The 16432-nt window shown below is 38.0% G+C and overlaps 1 protein-coding gene and 1 pseudogene across 3 annotated transcripts in view; both read left to right on the top strand.

Moving 5' to 3' along the window:
- Window positions 1–16432, top strand: part of INTS2 (integrator complex subunit 2) — a 56912-nt gene that overhangs the window by 23080 nt on the left and 17400 nt on the right. For all 3 annotated transcript variants that reach the window (XM_010861592.1, XM_010861594.1, XM_010861593.1), the window contains exons 16-18: window positions 11310–11414; window positions 13566–13730; window positions 14866–15067. In XM_010861592.1, coding sequence (XP_010859894.1) covers window positions 11310–11414; window positions 13566–13730; window positions 14866–15067 — 472 coding nt within the window. The remainder of the gene's footprint in view (window positions 1–11309; window positions 11415–13565; window positions 13731–14865; window positions 15068–16432) is intronic.
- LOC105004073 lies at window positions 2514–3261 on the top strand (annotated as a pseudogene).

The raw sequence follows: 16432 nt of genomic DNA, 5'->3' as shown, positions 1-16432 counted from the left end.
TTGACGAAAGGTAAATTAAGACATAAACCTGTTGGTACTGAAATAGAAGGTTTTTTGCTTGATTTCAACCTTTTTCCTATTTTTCCTTCCATTAATATGAAGAGTAACAGTCTAATCAAAGCAGTAGGAAAAAAAACCAACAGAAGGGTTTCCTTTGCCATTAACGTTATCATTGAACTTAGGTACTTTGTATAATATCAGAAGGTCACATTTAGTATAGATAATATTAGTATAAAGTAGTATGTTTTCCTCTGTGTGAAAAAGAAAACTCACCTGTATTTTGGCTTGCTGAATGTAAGACTGAAGGCAGACAGAGAAGGGGGCTGTAGAGGATGAAATGGTTAGATAGCATCACCGTCCCAATGGACATGAATTTGAGCAAACTCCAGGAGGTAGTAGAGAACAGAGGAGCCTGGTGTTCTGCAGTCCATGGAGTTGCGAAGAGTCAGACATGATTTAGTGACTGAACAGCAACAACAGCAAATGTAGGTAATTCCATATTCAAAGCAAAAAGTGTCATTAAAAAGTAATAGGCGTGGTATAGATGATCTTATTTGCAAAACAGGAACAGAGACATAGACATCGAGAACAAATATATGGACACCAAGGGGGTAAAGGAGGGTGTTGGGAAGAACTGGGAGATTGGGATTGACATATTCACACTACTGATACTTGTATAAAACAGATGACTAGTGAGAACCTGCTGTATAGCACAGGGAACTCTACTCGGTGCTCTGTGGTGACCTAAACGGGAAAGAAATCCAGAAAAGAGGAGATACACGTGTACGAATAGTTGATTCACTTTAAACAGTAGAAACTAACACGACATTGCAAGGCAACTATACTCCAAGAAAAATTAAATTAAAAAAATGTCGCAGGCATTGAGTATTATAATGCAGGGGGAATTCTTTTAAGGGATTGTATTTTGTCATGGCTGAGTGATTTTACTTTTCAAAAGCTATAAGTTAAAGTTGCTTTTCAATGTGTGGCAGAGGAATTTCTTTCATTTATATGGAGTATTGTGTTTTAAATATACTGTGAATTTCTCAGCAGCTTTCTTTTTCTGACTACAGTTGTTAGGGATATACAGATGATATCCCACAACTATAATTATAGTCTGTCATTTGAGGGACAAGATGGGCTAATAATAAGCATTAAGTAATAGTCTCCCACTTTTATGTGTTAAGGGATATGACACTTGTGATTTAATAGATACTAGAGGATTGAGTTACAAGGAGGTATTCTGGGGAGAACTCAGACCATGAATACTGTAGTAGGGGACCAAGATACACTCTTAGTTTTTATTTAAATTAATGTCTAGCAAAAAAAATAATATCGGAAAGTACAGAGACTAGTATAGTCCACTTTCATGTATACACCAGGCAGAATGAACAAATCACTCAGAATTTTTAAGACTGGAAGAATCTTTAAAGATAATGACATGCTCAGTTCAACCCTGTGTTCAGGTGAAGCTGCTGTTCCTTATGCAATAGTCTGATGGATCTTAATTGGAAAGTTAAGAATTTCAGGTTTGGTGTACACTTTAGCCTGGATTGAGTCTTCGAAAAGGAACTGGGAGATTGTAGAAAAGTTATTAGGTTTTTCTTGGTCTTCCCTGGTGGCTCTGCAGTAAAGAATCTGCCTGAAATGTAGGAGACTACCTGCAATGCAGGAGAGGTAGGTTTGATCCCTGGGTCAGAAAGATTCCCTGGAGAAGGAAATGGCAACCCACTCCAGTATTCTTGCTTGAGAAATCCCATGGACAGAGGAGCCTGGCAGGCTATAGTCCTTGGCATTGCAAGAGTTGGACACGGCTTAGCCACTGAACAACAAAATGATTAGGTTTTTCTAAGATTATAGGCAAAAGATGGTGGCTTGGACTGGTAGCAGTGTATATATATTTTGAAGAACTGAGAGGTTTTGCTGATGAATTCATTAGATTTCAGAGACAGGAGCCAAGGTTGATGTGGATGGAGGCTTTTGGCCTGAGCTAGACAATGGCTATCTACTAAAATAAATGGCAGGTTTGTGGGCAGTCAGGAGCTGGTTTGGGACACACTAAGTTTGAGATGTCTGATGAAGTGGGGATGTTTTGAAAATAGTTGTAAATGCTGGCCTGGAATTTAGATGAGATAAACCTGGACTGAAGCATTGAGATTCTTCAGCATATGTATGATATTTATAATCATGATATTAAGTAGGATTACCAAGGGAGAAGGTGTGGAAGGAGACTCGAGGGCTGTGATGTTCTGCATGCTAAGAGAAGAATGTTTCAAAGAAGAGAGCAAGATCACTTGTGTCAAATGATGGTGATGGATCAAGTAAGTTTAGGACTTAGGCTCAGCTGATGATCAGGTTTAGCTTGCTAGAGGTCCTTTGACCTTTACAGGACCTTACAGGTCCTTCCCCCCCCTCCCCCCTCAGAATTAAAGCCTGATTTTAGTAAATTCAAAAGCAAATTAGAGGGGACCGCCCCGTCCCGCCCCGCCCCCGCCAGCCAGGGTGCTCTAGGTGCCCCGCGGAGACCCTCTGCACCCGTGCGAACATGGCGCTGTGCGCGGTGCGGAGCCTGCGGGCCGCGGTGGGCAGCCTGCGCGCCATCTTCGCACCCAGCATGCCCTGCTTGCCGTGGCCCTGGGGACTAAGAGCGGGTGCTGTCCGGGCGCAGCACACCGGCCCTGCTCTGCTGTCGGTGCGGAAATTCACAGAAAAACACGAATGGGTAACAACAGAAAATGGTGTTGGAACAGTGGGAATCAGCAATTTTGCACAGGAAGCTTTGGGAGATGTTGTTTACTGTAGTCTGCCTACAGTTGGGACAAAGTTGAACCAACAAGAGGAGTTTGGTGCTTTGGAAAGTGTGAAAGCTGCTAGTGAACTCTCTTTTCCTCTATCAGGAGAAGTAACTGAAATTAATAAGGCTCTAGCAGAAAATCCAGGACTTGTCAACAAGTCTTGTTAGGAAGATGGTTGGCTGATCAAGATGACATTCAGTAACCCTTCAGAACGAGATGAACTAATGAGGGAAGAAGCATATGAGAAATACCTAAAATCTATTGAATGAAAATGGAACCCCTAAATAAACTACTTTGAAACAACTTAATCTAGCATAGTTGTCTTAAATTCCTGGTGGGTAGATATTTAAAAAGCAACTTTTAGCAAAAGAAACTACTTATAATAATGTTTCCTGAAGAAAATACCCTTTAACTTTCGAATGATTTCAGATAAACACTGTGCATCTTTTTCCACAGCTTCCTGTGATTTTTAGGCTAGGCTCCAGTTATAATATTCAGAATTCCTGAAATTATCTCTGGTAAAACTAATTACGAAAATTATGTAAGTCAAGGATAACATGGTTATCTTAAACCTTATATGACATTGTAACTTGCTTACAGCTGTCCTTGGATTTGGGTCAAGATTATCTTCCCACTAGAAATAACTGCCAGTGGAGAAGTTTGTTAGTTGTATAGTGTCCAATGAAGAATATTACTCTCTTAATTTTGCAATATACTGTGTTTGCTGGTGCAATTTTTATACAGTGAAGCAACAGCCTTGCAGGAGAATAAACAATAATAAAATATTCAACTTCTTAATCATGAAAAAAAAGGCAAATTAGAGGAGATAATACTAAACACAGTGAGTACAGACAGTTCTTTTGAAAAGTTGTAAAGAGAAGGAGGGAAATGAATGTGGTAATTGGAGAGGAAAATAAGGTCAAGAGAGGACTTTTTATTTTTTTTTAAGGTGAAAGAGTTAAGAGAATATTGTATGCTGTTGGAAGTAATCTAGTGGAGAGGGAAGCTTTACGAGAGAATCCCTAGAGGGATGTCCTTGATAGGTGAGAGGGGACCGGGTGTGGAAGACAGACGGAGGGATTGAGCTTTGCTTGGAGCATTTTTTTCCCATAGTTTAAGAAATGTTTTCTTTTTCTAGCCTGGTTTCTTAGTCCAAAGGAATAAGTTAACTGCAGAATATGTCATAACATGAGAGAAGTTTTCTCTTCCACAGCCAAAAATGATGAGTATTCCGCCTCAAATTTATTCCTACCTTCGAAGTTGTGTTGTTTCAGTACCTTGCTAACTGGTCTGTGGTTTGGGGCTTTATAATAAACATTATTAGCAGGCACCAAGTAGCTGTTGAAGCTCAAATACAGGATTCCAACATCTGAGATAGAGCCAAGTATTAGAATATCATAGTCATTAAAAAAAATGTTTTATACATACATATTTTTTCACATATGATTTGTTTAAAAATATTTGTAATACAAGTGCATATATAGTGTGTTTAGTCACTCAGTCATGTCCGACTCTTTGCAACCCCGTGGACTGTAGCCCGCCAGGCTCCTCTATCCATGGGATTCTCCAGGCAAGGATACTGGAGTGGGTAGTTGTTCCCTTCTCCTGGGGATCTTCTCGACCCAGGGATCAAACCTGGGTCTTCTGCATTGCAGTTAAATACTGTATTGATCTAAAAGAACATGTGTAAGAAATAGCATAATAAATCCCTTGTACTATCCCTTTATTAATACCCCATTAAAATATGAGCATTGCCATTGTATTTTCAGTTTTTATACTTAAAAAAGGTTTCCTGTTTATTATATCTGAAAATTTTATTATTAGGTAAAAGTTTATTTTTATGTACTTTAAAAATTTTTTGATTTTATATTGGAGTATAGTTGATTAAACTAAAGGGCTTCCCTGGTGGTTCAGATGGTAAAGAATCCGCCTGCAATGCAGGAGACACGGGTTTGATCCCTGGGTTGAAAGGCTCCCCTGGAGAAGGGAATGGCTACCCACTCCAGTATTGCCTGGAGAATTCCATGGACTGATTAGTCCGATGGGCTACAGTCCATGGGGTCACAAAGACTTGAATGTGACTGAGAGACTAACACTTTCACTTTCTTTTCATAGTTGATTAAAAATGAGATGCTAGTTTCAGGTGTACAGCCACGTGATTCAGTTATACCCTTACAAGCATTACAGAACATTGAGCTGAGTCCCCTGTGCTATACATAGGTCCTTGTTGGTTATTTATTTTGAATATTTATTGAACATTTTAAATATAGAAGTTATATTTACATATTTTCAAGGTAAAAACAGTACTAATGAATACTGAACATATTTTATCAGCTTCACCTGTTTATCTGCTCCTAAAGCAGCCAATGGGATGCTAAATACAGTCTCACACTTAGGTAGCTTACTTGCTTAACTCTGTCCCTTAACATCATTTATTTTGTTTTTTAAAAATACTTATTTATTTTGTTTTTGGCTGTGCTGGGTTTTCATTGCTGCGCACCAGCTTTCTCTAGCTGTGGCAAGCAGGGACTGCTCTTTGTTGCAGTCCATGGAATTCTCCAGGCCAGAATACTGGAGTGGGTAGTCTTTCCCTTCTCCAGGGGTCTTCCCAACCCAGGGATCAAACCCAGGTTTCCCGCTCTGCAGGCAGATTCTTTACGAGCTGAGCCACAAGGGAAGTCCGAGAATACTGGAGTGGGTAGCTTAGCCCTTCTCCAGGGGATCTTCCCAACCCAGGAATCGAACTGGGGTCTCCTACATTGCAGGCGGATTCTTTACCAACTGAGCTATGAGGGAAGCCTAGTTAAAGTATATTTGTTTTATTTTTGGCTGTGCTGGGTCTTCACTGCTGCACACCCACTGTCTCTAGCTTGTCAAGCAGGGACTGCTCCTTGTTGGGGTGCATGGGCTTCTCATTGTGGTGGCTTGCATGTGGCGGGGCACGGTCTCTCAGGCATGTGGGCTCAGTTGTGGCTCCCGGGCTCTAGAGCACAGGCTCGATAGGTTGTGGTGCATGGGCTTAGTTGCTCCGTGGCATGTGGGATCTTCCTGGATCAGGGATTGAATCCATGCCTCCTGCATTGTCAGGTGGATCCTTTACCACTCAGCCACCAGGGAAGCCCCTTATCTTCATTTAAAAACAAGCTCTGGCTGCTTTGTCTGCTTCTGTCCTGTTTCATATGAAATCTCCTTCTTTGTCATCAGCAAACAAGATCTATCTTGTGATACTTGGAGACTGTAATGTTCAGTGGCTCTAAATTCCTGCACTTGAAGTTTTTCTTTGCACTTGATAGTTAATTATTGTCTTCCCAGAAGAAAGTTAACTCCACCTGCCTCTTTCAAAATTAGAAACTTTTAAGCAGACGCTGACAGATGTTATTTCTTGGCAGCTTGAAGTTTCAGTACTGTAAAATCGAGTTTGACCAAAAAAGGTTCTAACAGTAATATGATCATCCTGTGGAGTAAAAGTATAAGAATTTTAAACTTATTTCATTATTTAGCTAATTGCTTACCTATCTTACCAGCTTCCCTGGTGGCTCAGACGGTAAAGCGTCTGCCTGCAATGCGGGAGACCCAGGTTCTATTCCTGGGTAGGGAAGATGCCCTGGAGAAGGAAATGGCAATCCACTCCAGCACTCTTGCCTGGAAAATCCCATGGACAGACTACAGTCCATGGGGTCCCAAAGAGTTGGACACGACTGAGCGACTTCACTTTACTTATCTTACTTAATGCAAAAGAACTGTTTTTTAAAATAAAATATTTATTAAAAGAGTGTTTTACTGAAGAAAATTGAGGAAGTGAGAAAAGTACAAAGACCAGAGTATAAACCACCCATAAGTCTACTGCCCAGAGATAATCACCATAGAATTTTGCTAGGGAAAAAAACCCTTCAGTCTTTGTATGTGTGATAACCTTCATAAAGTTTGGAATCATAAGTTTTTAATCTACCCTTTTACTTAAGACTACCCTTTAAGCATTTGGCCTATTACAGTACATTTTCTGAAACATGGTTTTTAATAGCTGTATAATATTTCTTCATAAATGTGTACCATTACTTAAAAATACCTTATTATTGGAGATTGTTTCTACATTTTGCCGTTATAGAGACTGGCGGAATGAATATCTTTAGAACTAACTCTGTATACAGATATAATTATTTATTTCTTTAGGACAGAACTACTAAATCAAAGATTTTTGAATTCCAGTGTTTAAAAAATGAATTGTCATACTGTTTTCCAGATAGTTTTTACCATTACAGACATTTTGTAGAAGACATATGTATAAGACATTTGTATAGGATTTGAGTACCAATTTTTTTGCATTCACAATGATAGCAGTTGGGTGTTATCATTTGTTTATGGTATATTTTGATTATAGAATTCTGAGGAGAGGAGACGCTTTGAAAGTAAGGTACTAACATTATATGACTAATCCCTTACATTTTCTTTTAGGATTTTATTTCATTTTTAAAATTTACATATGCCTTTAATTAATTTATGTATGTCCACCTCCCAGCAGTAAAAGCCCTGAGTCCTAACTACTGGACCACCAGGGAATTCCCTGAAATATTTTTTTCTTTTAAAATTATTAAAATGTAAGATTCATGAAGTTATCAAGTATGGGATACAGACTGGCTTCCCAGGTGGCCCAGTGGTAAAGAATCTGCCTACCCATACAGGTTTCAGTCTTTGGGTGGGAAAGATCCCCTGGGGGGAGGGCACGGCAACTCTCTCTAGTACTCTTGCCTGGAGAATGCCATGGACAGACAAGCCTGGCAGGCTACAATCCGTGGGGTCGCAAAGAGTTGGACATGACTGAGCACACATATGTGGATACAGATTCAGTTTAAAATTTTTTTTTCATTTTATGCATTTATTTATTTATGTTTGGTTGTGCTCAGTCTTCATTCAGCTGCGTGGGCTTTTTCTCTTGTGACGAGCAGGAGCTACTCTGTAGTTGCAGTGTGAGGGTTTCTCATTGTTTTGGCTTCTCTTATTGCGGAGCATGGGGCTCCAGGGGACTTGGGTTCAGTAGTTGTGCACAGGCTTAGTTGCTCCGTGGCATTGTGATCTTCCTGGATTGGGGATCAAACCCTTGTCTCCTGCATTGGCAGGTAGATTCTTTACCATTGAGCCACCAAGGAAGCCCCTACTTGTTGTTGTTGTTTTTAAATAATTGGTTATTTGTCAACATCACAAAGCGAATAACCTGTCATTTTCCTATTAATTTGGAAAGTTGCTCTGATGTATATTGAAGTTTTATTACAAACCTATGTCTGTTTTGTTTTTTTTTTTTGGTTAGGCATTACCAGTCCCTTTCACAATTATTGTTCTTGTTCAATATTTCTGTCCATTTTCACGTATATAATCTTGCACATGAACTCTAAGATTTTGTAAAATTCCATAGAAGAAAATTATATTTGGATTTTGGTTAGAATTATGTTACGCTAGAATTAATTTCGGAGAAGGCAGTGGCACCCCACTCCAATACTCTTGCCTGGAAAACTCCATGGACGGAGGAGCCTGGTAGGCTGCAGTCCATGGGGTCGCTAAGTTGGACACGACTGAGCAACTTCACTTTCACTTTTCACTTTCATGCATTGGAGAAGGAAATGGAAACCCACTCCAGTGTTCTTGCCTGGAGAATCCCAGGGATGGCGGAGCCTGGTGGCTGCAGTCCATGGGGTCGCACAGAGTCAGACACAACTGAAGCAACTTAGCAGCAGAATTAATTTAGAAAGAATACATCTTTACAATAAAAGTCTTTCTAGCTAGGAATATGAAATAATTTTTTTGAAGACTTATTTTGGGTCAGCTGTGCAGCTTGCAAGATCACAGTTCCCTAACCTGGAATCAAACCCATCTTCCCAGCAGTAAAAGCCCTGAGTCCTAACCACTGGACTGCCAGGGAATTCCTTGAAATAATTTTTCCTTTAAATTATTAAAATGTAAGATTCATGAAGGCCAATTTTTATCTTTTTTTGCTACTATGTCAATGAGTTGGACAGGACTGAGTGACTTTCACTTACTTACTCATTTAGAATATTACTTGATACAGAGTAATCACTTAATACATTTTTTAAATGTGTGAATTTATTCAAATTATTTTTCTATGTCAATTAAACTTTGTATATATTTTGTATAATTTTTCTTAAAGTGAAGTTGCTCAGTTGTGTCCAGCTCTTTGGGACCCCATGAGCTGTAGCCTACCAGGCTCCTCTGTCCATGAAATTTTCCAGGCAAGAATACTGGAGTGGGTTGCCATATCCTTCTCCAGGGGACCTTCCCGACCCAGGGATCGAACCCAGGTCTCCTGCATTGCAGGCACACGCTTTACCATCTGAGCCACCAGGAAGGTATAGACGTTTACTTTGGGTTAGTCAGGCTCTGAATTTCTTAGAGTACCATTTTTAAAAACTTTATCAAGGGAATACTTTTTCAGCAGTTACTGAGATAATTTGGTCTATTTATAGAATTTGTTGTATGATTGATATCTGTATTTCTGGAGTGGGCCCTACTTGCTCTGGGTATCTTATTCTTTTAGCATGGAGCTAGATTTGATTTTTCTTTTTTTTTTTAATATGATTTTTTCCCATCTGTGTTTAAGCAAGTGAAATAGGCCTTTTTTCTCTTCATTTCTTTTTTTCCTGGCTTTAGTTTACACTAATTTCATAAATGAATTAGGTTTCCATAGGAATGTTTTCAGGATTAAAATGTTACAAAAGCTAAGGGCAATGTAACTTTTGTTTCTGATTGTTACTGGTCTATAGAAATGCAAGAGATTTTTGTGTATTTAATTTTATATCTTGCAACCCTACTGAATTTATTAGTTTTCACAGTATTTTTTCCTTTTTTCTTTTCTTTTCTTAATTCTTGTTACCTTGACGGAACTTTGATGTCCAGAAAAGCTTCCTCAGCCACTCTTTTACCAGCCAACTCTACTTCGTTCTTTAGGAAATTATTTGGAGAAGGAAATGGCAACCCACTCTGGTACTCTTGCCTGGAAAATCCCATGGACGGAGGAGCCTGGTAGGCTATGGTCCATGGGGTCACACAGAGTTGGACACGACTGAGCGCCTTCGCTTTCTTTTCCTTCAAAAATTTGTTGAGCTTTACAGTGTATGGCACAAAGGCATACCCCGTAAGGTGTTCCTTGAATGTTGGCCCCTCATCTTACTATGGAAGCCCCAAGTATTCTTTCACCTCAGCATTTGCATGAGAGTCATTTACACATTTATGGGCTGAAATATTTGTCATTTTTACCACTTTTTTTTTTTTAGTTCTAACAGTTTTTTGATAGAATCTTTAAGATTTTCTGTATAATGCCATATCTGCAAATAGTGGCAGTTTTACTTCTTCCTTTCCAGTTTGGATGGTGTTGGAACCAGAATTTGATTGTACTGGAAGCTGTGTTTTTTTAAATTGTGTTTTGAGGTACATTCTTACCCAGTTCATAAAAGATTGGTGTAGAAAACTGGAATGCTAATTCACTGACTTGCAAGGGGTATCATGTCTAATCAAGAGGTGTATTGTATATTTAGACAATGATTCTCAACCTTTATTGTGATGCTTGCACTCATATACTTCTTAACTTCAATCAATAAAAATTTGTTGAGCTTTACATTATGTGGTTTGTATTTGGAAAAGAATAAGTATACTGGATATAGTTTTTCAAACTATGGACAGCCTGGTTGAGATGCTCATAAGTTCTGTTGTACATGCAAAGCAGCTTGGAATAAGATAAGGGTGTCAGGCATATAGCATATGGTGGAGATGAGACAGAAAGTGTTGACTGGCAAGGACCTTTACCCTGGGGGTCTGGAAATCCATGGATCCAGATATTTGAGCTTGGATCCAAAGACACATTATCTGGCCAAATCTGAATTTAAATAAGAAGACTATGGCACCAATGTGAAGGATGGTTCAAAAAGAAGAGGAATTGGAGTCTGGAAAATTGAAAATTGAACACAGTAGTTATTTAAATAAATGATGAGTAGGTATTGAATTAGGATAGCAGAAAAAGAATAGAAATTAAGGTGGATTTGCTTAAAAAAAAAAAAAAGATGGACTTAGTTGAAGGTAGAAGTTGTAAGAGAAGAAAGTCATTCATACAGAGTCAGTCACCACTAATAGATAATATGATTAAGGCTGTTGGCATCATCAAGCTTTAAGCCATGTGGTCATGACTGCATTTGTCTTCCTAATTAGGTTTGGGGAGTTTCTCTTCTATTTTTTCAAGAGTAGGACACTTCTGCAGGTGGCTTCTCTCACTCATGATTTTCCTTCCCACTGGTTTCAGTTTCAGGGCATTTTCCAGACCTTGCCCTGAAGTATGTTCTTGCTCGTCATATGTATTCACTGCTTTGGTGTGACTCTTCATCTTTTATGAGCTATATTTACAGATTAAGTGAACTAAGAGTAATTTGACAGTGTATTTGTTCCCATTTGTGTTGAAGGTTAAGATTTATGTTGTTTCTAACGTTGTATCTTACATTTCTTATTTTTGAATGACAGCTGCCATGCAAAGAAAACCCAAATCATATTCATCTTCTTTAATGGATCAGATTCCTATCAAATTCCTTATTCGACAGGCTCAAGGACTTCAGCAGGAGTTAGGAGGTATTTGTTTTCTTTGCTTTTTACTGGTAATGTTTATTGGTAAAAAATACCTACTTTTTTTAAAATTTAATTTTTATTTTATTTTTTTAGCACCAAAACATTTTGTATTGGGGTATAGCCAATTAACAATGTGATATTCTCATTTGAACAGTGAAGGGACTCAGCCATACATACACATGTGTCCATTCTCCCCTGAATGCCCCTCTTATCCAGGCTGGCACATAACATTGAGCAGAGTTCCATGTGTTATACAATAGGTAAAAAATAGCTACTATATGTAAGATTACAAAGTGTAATAGGTGCTCAAAGCTAAACATTCAATTTAAGAGTGAATTTCTCTTTACTTTCCTTGCTGTCTTACTCCCTGAAAACTATTTCCCACCCCCAAGGCCCCAGCTATTTCCTTTTGGTAATGTGGTTTCACATATTCTTTGCTACAGGTTGAACCATATGAGATTACAACTATTCAACTATTTTTGACCTCTGAAAATGCAGTTTCATGTGGTTGAAGCTAATAGAAACACACACAAGTACAAAAATCTTTTTTTGAGCTCTAAATGCTATCATACTGTATTTCTTCTTGACTTGCTTTCTTCTGTTGGAGTCTTGGAGATCTTATCATGTCGCTACATGTAGATCTACATTATTGTTTTTAATTGCTACATAACATGCCAAAGCATGAAATTACTATAATACTTTTACTGTAAAACTGTCAAGTAGAAATATAGTAATATTTTTTGAAATTCAATTTTTTTCTTAATTTAACAGCTTTTTATAATGTTTGAATGTATGGATTTTTTTTCTCTTTGATTTGTTTCTTTGAAGCTCAGATTTTCTTTTTCTGTCTTTATTATGGTTGATTTCAAGGGTGAACATGAACTTTCTTTGGTCTTCTTTAGCCAGATGTCTGCATTTATTTATATCTTTGCATAATCTCTCTTCAGAGAAGTGATGTTATATTTTGCAGCATTTGGTAACTAATGTTGCAACTAATAAAGGGATTATGTAATGTAGACTAATTTGTACTATTACAAGCAGTCGTTTTTGTGATCGTCCTGACTATACATATATTTGTGCATTTAAACTTTAAAATAATACCACTTGTGATTGTTACAGTGTCTTTTTCACAGAAACATTTATTTTAAGCAGTTTCTATGGGAAAGGCAGTAGATACTTATCCCTTTGGGGACTAAGCAGTGGTTTGACTTGATCTAAGTTGCATACTAAGTGGGTGATCAAATCTAAAGTACTTTTATTACTGCTGATACTCTTATTGCTGGCTCTCGCAACTGGGAGATGATGATAATTGTATAGTAACAACATTTATTAGGTAAATAACATAGTACTTCATCTGTTTAAATAGGCATTATCATCATTTGTTTTTCATTGCTGATGTTATACAATAATAATAATAATGAGTAGTCAAGCTATGCTGTAAGCAAGTTTAGAAAGGTCCCAATGCTTTGAGCTTCCTAACCCTTCTTAAAAGAAAACAATTGCACCCTCTTGTGGGTATCATCAGTACTGCTTGGGTTGGCTTACACAGCTGTGTGACTTTAGGAACATTATTAATATAAATATCTTTCAGCCTATTTCCTTACAGAAGAACAGAGACAATGCTGCTTACCTTGTAGGAATGTTAGGGTGAAATGAGAAAATGTACATAAAGTGTACATTTAGGCACTCAAGTTGGGCAACTTTAATTTTACCCATGTATAGCAATGATTCTCAACTGGGTTGGAGGAGAGGATATGTTCTCTTGTAGAAGTCTATCAGAATTTCTGAGTGAGGCCTTTTTCAAACCATATGTGATCTTTCCCAAATGAACCTTTTTTTCCCTTCTCTTTTTTTCCTCCCTACTCAACTCTTAAGCTACTGCTACTTTTATGCTGGAATAGGTTGGAAGAGAGCTTGAGAACTTTCGATAAAAGTAGTGGTTTCCAGCTTCCTGTGTATCCGTTCAAATGGGGATCTTGATTTAAGCAAAGTCCCTGACTGAAGTACTGAATAGAAGTTCTCAGACTGTAGTGTGCATGCATAAGAAGTGCAGATTCCTCTGGCTGGTAGAAAATGAACGGGAAAGGCGAAAGAGGAAAGACAGTTTGATGTTTAAGAATGAAGAATCCGATTGACATCTTGTACATTTTCAAGGGTTGCATTCTGCTTTGCTTCGTCTCCTTGCAACCAATTACCCACATTTATGCATCGTGGATGATTGGATCTGTGAAGAGGAAATCACAGGGACGGACGCCCTGTTAAGGAGAATGCTTCTGACTAATAATGCCAAAAACCACTCTCCTAAACAGCTTCAAGAAGGTACAGTAAACTGATCACTCCTTTTACCCCTTTAGTAGTACAAAGAGGTGTTAGCCCCATTGAAATCTTAGAATCATGCAGAATTTTCCAGGAGATAGAGCAGTGTTTTGGTGACTATATAAAGTAATTCTCTTTGAGTGTAAGGATTTTTAACCCCTTTTTTTTTCTGACATGCTTGCATCTTTCTCCTCATAGGGTCTACATTACATCAATAAACAGGTCATATGGTTTAGGAAGTTCTTAAAACCAGTCAGAAATAAGTGCCATGATGTGGATGTATGACAGAAAACCAGTATTGGAAAACAATCATCAATCAATTAAAAATGAATAAGTATATATAAAAAAAGAAATAAGTGCCACAGAATAGAAAACACTGTATTTGCTGTTAATGGATAATGTTCTAGGTTAGCACTGTCAAGTAGAAATAGGATGTGAACTACACATAATTTTAAACTTTCTATATAATTTGCCACATTCAAAGAGTTAAAAAAAAACAGGCAAAATTAATTTAAATAATTATTTTACATAACCCAGTATATCTAATGTATTATCATTTCATCATGTAATCAATATAAAAACTGTTAGATATTTTACTGGTTTTCCGTACTAAGTCTGTGTGTTTAAACTTACAGCACATCTCAGTTTATACTAGCCACGTTTCAAATGCTCAGTAGCCAAAAGTGCTTAGTAACTATTCTATTGAAGGATCGCAGTTCTAGATATTTTTTTATTAACAGCTGCTTACAGCCCATAAAGGGCTACCTGAAGGAAGGTGTCAAGAAATTTGAATTTTTCAAATGAATGTTAATACCAAAAGCAATACTTGGGTATGTTTCGTGGTCAGCCAATAATCAGTGCAAATCATTGTCTTTCTGTCACTGTCACTACTGTGATTTTTCGGATGAGATTTTTTGTTGTTGTTGTTCTTTATGAAATAACTGCACTTTAACATGAATTTTTCTTAAGGGCCTAATTTTAAGTGTGCCCACAATTATGGCTAGGACTGAATGTTTTACTTTCTTTAAAGCAATATTGCTTTCTTGATTTGTTTGGCCTATAGTGTGATAGAACAATATTTGCTTTCCATTTGGTAAGCTGTGTGGTAATTAGATTGTGACAGCAGTTTTCCTTTTAGCATTTTCAGCTGTCCCAGTAAGTCACACACAAGTGATGCAGATTCTAGAACACTTGACTCTACTTTCTGCTAGTGAACTTATACCATATGCAGAAGTATTAACATCCAATATGAATCAGCTGTTGAATTCAGGGGTTCCACGGCGAATTCTTCAAACAGTCAATAAACTCTGGATGGTTCTGAATACTGTGATGCCTCGGAGGTAATTTCAATGCTCTGTTACATGTAATAGATAAGTGTATAGCAGTGATTGTATACAATAACCTAAGCTGAAATGTTGAAAAAAATTGTTAAAAAAACCTTTTTGACAATATAAATCCTTTCTGAAGACTACTGATTAAAAGGCTGTTATATCTGTTAAGGAAAATAATACATTTTATCTTAACACAAAAACTTTCATGTATTTCCAACTTGAGAAAGTTCTGTGAAAGGGAGTTGTGGTCATTTGTGCCTAATTGTGGTGTAGATTACCATTGTGTCTTGCATCACTGCAGTGGTTCCAGAGTTTGCTGTACATTGAAATCTCCCAGAGAGCTTTCTAAACTCCTGATCCCCAAGTTGTATGCCATGCTAATTAAATCAGAGTGGAATGCTAGATTCATTATTTTGTCTTTAGTCACATAGGTCTCTGATGGTCCATGCTGCTGCTGCTGCTGCTAAGTCGCTTCAGTCGTGTCCGACTCTGTGCGACCCCATAGACGGCAGCCCACCAGGCTTCCCCGTCCCTGGGATTCTCCAGGCAAGAACACTGGAGTGGGTTGCCATTTCCTTCTCCAAGGCACGAAAGTGAAAAGTGAAAGTGAAGTCGCTCAGTCGTGTCTGACTCTTAGCGACCCCATGGAGTGCAGCCTACCAGGCTCTTCCGTCCATGGGATTTTCCAGGCAAGAGTACTGGAGTGGGGTGCCATTGCCTTCTCCGCTGATGGTCCATAGATTGCATCAGAAACAGTTGATCAGGTCTAAAAAAAAATTGGGCTGGATTTACCTGAGATTTTGATTCAGTAGGTCTGAGAATATCTATACATTTTAATTTTGATTTTTACTTATACCAAATTAATAACTGCACATAAGTTAAATAGTATATAAGGTCTGTCCCTACCTTCTCACTTTAGGCTATTGCTCCTCAGAGACACCTGTTCTCAGCTCTTTTATCTTTTAATTCTGACATTTATATCCCACCAGATATCTTAGTCATATGCTTATAATTACCATGATTATGTGATGTTCCAATTTAGAAATTATCTTTTGACTTCCTATTGTATAAGATAAAGATTGCACACACTTACCAGCTTCCCTATGAGTCCTTCTTCCCCCAACACATATCCTCCCTTCCTGCATTTCTCCCAACATAGTTATGTCAGAATTTTTGGTTAAAGAAATATTCAGTGTATATATTATCATGAGTTGTTGTTCAGTTGCTAAGTCATGTCCAACACTTTGAGATTCCATGGACTGCAGCGCACCAGTCTTCCATGTCCGTCACTATCTCCTGAAGTTTGCTCAGATTAATGTCCATTGAGTTGGTGATGCTATCTAACCATCTCATGCTCTGCTGCCCTTTTCTCCT

The sequence above is a fragment of the Bison bison genome, unplaced genomic scaffold, assembly GCF_000754665.1.
Source record: "Bison bison bison isolate TAMUID 2011002044 unplaced genomic scaffold, Bison_UMD1.0 scf7180017864472, whole genome shotgun sequence".
In the NCBI taxonomy this organism is placed as follows: Eukaryota; Metazoa; Chordata; class Mammalia; order Artiodactyla; family Bovidae; genus Bison; species Bison bison.
This window is presented reverse-complemented; position numbering and strand designations above follow the sequence as displayed.